At 31.3% G+C, this 5,000-nt stretch overlaps 1 protein-coding gene across 2 annotated transcripts in view; it reads left to right on the top strand.

Moving 5' to 3' along the window:
* LOC119578762 (vacuolar protein sorting-associated protein 37B-like) overlaps window positions 1–5,000 on the top strand; it is an 11,259-nt gene that overhangs the window by 1,664 nt on the left and 4,595 nt on the right. For both annotated transcript variants that reach the window (XM_037926380.1, XM_037926381.1), the window contains exons 2-4: window positions 1,372–1,499; window positions 2,083–2,175; window positions 2,489–2,567. In XM_037926380.1, the coding sequence (XP_037782308.1) occupies window positions 1,374–1,499; window positions 2,083–2,175; window positions 2,489–2,567 (298 nt within the window). In that variant the 5' untranslated portion in view covers window positions 1,372–1,373. The remainder of the gene's footprint in view (window positions 1–1,371; window positions 1,500–2,082; window positions 2,176–2,488; window positions 2,568–5,000) is intronic.

Genomic DNA, 5,000 nt, shown 5'->3' with positions numbered 1-5,000 from the left:
GATTTTTTTTTTTTGGGGGGGGAGGAAATAAATAAAAAAAGGAAAATTATTTTTATTTTTATTCAACTAGAATTGTTGAATTGCCAGTCTCTCTCTCTTTTTTTTAAGCATTACTTTTATTTATGTTCCAGTTGATTATATATGTTAATTATGAAGAAAAAAAACTATAATAATATTTAACTCACAGAAACTATCCTTTTAATTTTTTTATGACTCTCCAGTTATACTACACAACTTTTCTTTGACATAGTTTTTTTCATATACTCTTGAGTTATTTCAAACTTCAGTGTTCTCATGAAGAGGATTTGAAATACTTACAAATTATCATACATGGATGTTAAAAATAATACATGTGCAGTAAATGAAGGAGTTAAAAGTATATGTATAAACCAATAGATTATACACACATTTGAAATTTCATGAAAATCTGTCATCATGCTCTGAATATTTTTCAATCCCTTCATTATGCTTTCACTATTGCAAACATATCATTCAGTTATCTTTACACCAAAACCTCTGTTGGTATCCTCATTTTCACAAGTAGGTTATGACAGGGGGCTGAATATCATTGTAACTGGACACTGAATAACCATACAGATAATCATTTCCCAGTGATTCCTAATTTGACATGAGATAAGCAAAGATAGGTGGCAGAGGTGAAGGCTGGCTTGCGACATAAGCGAATGAAAGTTTTTAGTAAAAAGAACTTGGCATGATAATTCCAAATAGTATAATTATAGTAAGGTAGGACAGACATTTAATTTAGTTCCATATGAAATGTAAATATGTTGGTGTGATAGGTTTACATATGGCTTTATTCATAATAACACCACCACCACCACCACCATTCCTATTTTTATTATTATCATCATTATTATTATTATTGTTACTATTATTATGATCATCAGTGTCTTTGATCATCATAAAGTAAAGTAAAGTAAAGTACTTTACTTTACTTTACTTAACTTTACTTTACTTTACTTTACTTTACTTTACTTTACTTTGCTCTGCTTTGCTTTATATGAAAGGGATACTGTGAACACCCCAAAAGCATGATAGGGAAATAAGGATACCACACAATAGCACACTTACTTTTGATAATGGAGAATAAGAATGGAAGTCTACTGAGATGATCATGGAAGAAGAAAACGGAGCTATAAGGCAAAAAAATTGGCAACTTACTCTTTGTCAATCACTTTTTTTAATACAAAATTGCATACATATAGTTCATATGCATTTATAAATTTTTTTTTTTTTCTTTGTTTCTTTCCATTTTCACATACTGTTTTCACTATCGCACCATCCAGATCTAATGGATTTGTTAGAGCCATTGACTTTAGTTACTAATTCATCATGTGTTGCAAATTGCAGTGATGATGTCGGGGGAACCAGACTACGAAGCGGCCGTGGGGCTCATCAGACACCTGCCAACAGAGGAGCTCCGAGACTTAGTCAATAACGATGACAAGCTGGCAGAGCTCATGAAAGATCTTCCACAGGTGGGCCTTCTTGTACAGAGTCCTTTGGATGTTTGTTGACTTTCTCACTATTCTGCAGTTTTTATTTTATTTTGTTTATTTATTTTTATTCCTCTTCGTAATATTGAGATCTAGAAAATTAATATAAGTAATGGTTTTGTTGGTGCAACTGTTGAGTGTTACACAAATTTTGGGTATATATTTATTTATTTATTTTTATTCCTCTTTGTAATATTGAGATCTAGAAAATTAATATAAATAATGGTTTTGTTGATGTAACCATTGAGTGTTACACAAATTTTGGGTATAAAAAAGTTGTCTAAACCAATTGGAAATACTGATAAAGAATAAGACTGTTATTCTTCTAATATAAAGAGTTATGTCATGTATAAGAAAGAAGACAATAAAAAACCTTAAGCATAGAAAAGTTCAACACAGAAAGTACTTTATACAGTTTTTACCTCATTCACTGAAAATCGCTCCCATGTGTCTAATGCAGTGATGCCCTCATTTGCTGATGGTTGTTTGTAATTGCAGTAAGGAGTTAGTGCAACATGTACCTTACCATAATCCATTCATAATCCTCCCCTTGTTTTTACCACAGATGAAGAACCTGGCCAGCGAACAGGAGATGCTCTTGGCAGCCAACAAGTCTTTAGCCGAGTTCAACCTTTCGCTGGAGCCCAAACTCTCACAGGTATTATCAATTGCCTTCTGACGTTGCTGGTTTTAGGTTATGATGGTTATAGTAAATAGAATTGGGAAAGAGACGGATTAGAAAGGAACTTCTGTATCTTTCTAGAAACTCAACATTTATGAATTTTAATTATTTATTAAATGCTGTCATTCTTTTGTGTCACAGGTCAAGGTATTTTGGGATTTCAGTGGTATAAATGTTACAAATATGGAAAAAGAATATTAGCAGCGAGAAATTTTATTTGATGTTGCTGTGTGGCTCAGCTTTACTAATTTCTGGCTATTTAGCATTACATTTCTTTTTATTTCACCAGGCTAAACAGAACCTGATTGCAAAATATGAAGAAGCTGCCAAGCTTTCTGAGGAGGTCAACAACATGAAGGGAGAAATTGGTAAGTGTTATTCAGCACATATTTGTGAGTTTAAGTTCCTGTATTTCAGTTATGAATATACAGAGAAAGCTGGGAAAGTTGCTTCCAACACATTACAACCTTCTTGGTTCACTTGCGTACAAAGAGGAGTCTGCTTTGCTACATTGTTGGTTCACACAAAGCCAAATCATAAATAGTATTAATTCTGAAACTGGCAAAAAAAGTACTCTGATCTGTGAACAAAAAGGGGATGGTACCCTTATTGAAGTACTGCAATCTTCAATAAGCTCATGACCATTATCCTGTATATCAAAAAGATCTGATTGTGAGGGAGAAATACAGCCTTTTGCCATAATTGGGCCCATAAAAGCTGATTCAAGCCTTTGTGGAGTCCAGACCAGAGTATGAGGGATGTCCCTAAATACTGTTTATTATTTGTCAATGCTTGGTCATTTCCACGATGAGTACTTTTCAGTATAATAGTCAGTGAACATGGGAGTCCCAAGTTGCTATACATTCACCTATGCCTTAAATCAGCCCAGCTGCAAGCACAGACACTTAAAGGAAATAACATTTTTGTGTCCTTTTCTATTCTTGATAATACTTTTAGTTATAAAATCAGTGTATATTTATTTGATTCAGAATATTTTTCTTCTTTTCCTCCTTCAGGCATATCCAATGTAGAGAATCACTATTAATTATTTCACTCACTTTACAAAAAATAGAATGTGAAAAGCAAAGTTAACCCCCAATCAATTCAGGCAAAACTATTTTTTTGATAATTTGTCTGTTATTACTGATCTCATAAAGTAACTGCAAATAGAAATGCCAGATTCCCCCATCAGTAGCTATTTTCATTTTCAGCCCATTACTGACACAGCAAAGGGTGAGGGAAGGCTATAGCTAATTAAATTTATATTCACACAGCAAAAATTTATGTCAAAGATTTTTCAGTGTCCAGGTAATGAGGCTGTTAGTTAAACATTGATAGTATTTTGTAATGTACTTTGGGTAGTTCTACAGGAAACTTGAATATGAATGGAATCCCAAATTTGTTGCCCCCCCCCACACACACACATTTTGTAAAATGAATAATAATATAAGTAATAATAATGATATAATAAGTTAATAATAATATAATACAATAGTTATAAATAAAAAAAGATCTAAACCCTATTCATTTTTAACATGTTGAAACCCCAATTTTATTTCAGTTGGTCATATGTAGTTTTGTGAGAAGTGTTGTATTTGGCCATACACACTTTTTATTTCAAATATACTTTTTATGGAATGTGCTCCAGCTAGCCATATATACTTTTACTGGGGATGTACCTTTTTTCTTTCTTGCTGAATTACTATGAAAATTTGTTAAAAAAAAAATAATAATAATACTAAATAAATAAATAAATAAATAAATAAATAATAAATAAAATAATAATAATAATAATAATAATAATAATAATAATAATAATAATAATAATAATAATAATAATAATAATAATAATAATAATCCTGCACCTCCTAGAATTGTATTTTTGTTTTTGATAGTGAATATTTCCTCATCATTTCATTGATAATCTCATGAATTTAAAGAAGTAAAAATATTTCCTGCAATGAATTCAGCAATTAGTATAGTTTTTTTTTTTTTTTTTTTTTTTTTTTTCTCCTTCCACAGCATTTCATCTCCATTGGTTGTTAGTTTTTTTTTTTGTTTTTGTTTTTTTTCTTCCCTCTACGTATAAACCAGTTACCACCACCAGTTATTTTATGCTTAACCCAGTGCTGCCTAGGATGAAATGTATATACATACCATGCCCACTGTGAGTTTAGTTTATTAACTCAATGCCACCAGGAAAAATGTTGTGCTATTTTTTGTTTGTTTGTGAAATTTCTCTGCACATAGATGGCTTTGCTAGTATTTAGCCACAAAGGAGGCAATTAGTAGACCTTGTGACCATACCCAATTTCACCTTTACTTGAATTGGCTGGAAAAAGTATTTTTTGCTAATGCTATGAATATCGATGGTGTTATTTTTATTTTAGACAATATAATTACTATAATGTTATAAACATTAGTAACAACTAAATAAGATAACTTAAAATATTTTCATAAATCAAGGAAAAAGGTGAACAGGCGAGACAGGCAGTCTTGTAATTGGCTCATTGGTGACTTAATACAAGTGTAGCCATCTATATGTTAAAACAATTAATAAAGTAAACTCACATTGGGCATGGCATGTACATAAGGCCTTGCCTATTGGCACTGGGTTAATTGGCTTTACACATAGACGACTCCACAAGTGCATGTCACTAAGGAGTCAATTACTAGTACTACCTACTATACCTGTTTACCCTTTTCCTCGATTTTCAGAAATATTCTCTTTTATCTGATATTGTTATTCATAATGTTAATAACATTATAATTATAATTTCTATAATATTAACATCAGTATT

Source organism: Penaeus monodon, chromosome 11 (assembly GCF_015228065.2).
Source record: "Penaeus monodon isolate SGIC_2016 chromosome 11, NSTDA_Pmon_1, whole genome shotgun sequence".
Classification (NCBI taxonomy): domain Eukaryota; kingdom Metazoa; phylum Arthropoda; class Malacostraca; order Decapoda; family Penaeidae; genus Penaeus; species Penaeus monodon.
The sequence above is the reverse complement of the archived record's forward strand: the minus strand, read 5'-3'. Positions and strand labels throughout refer to the sequence as shown.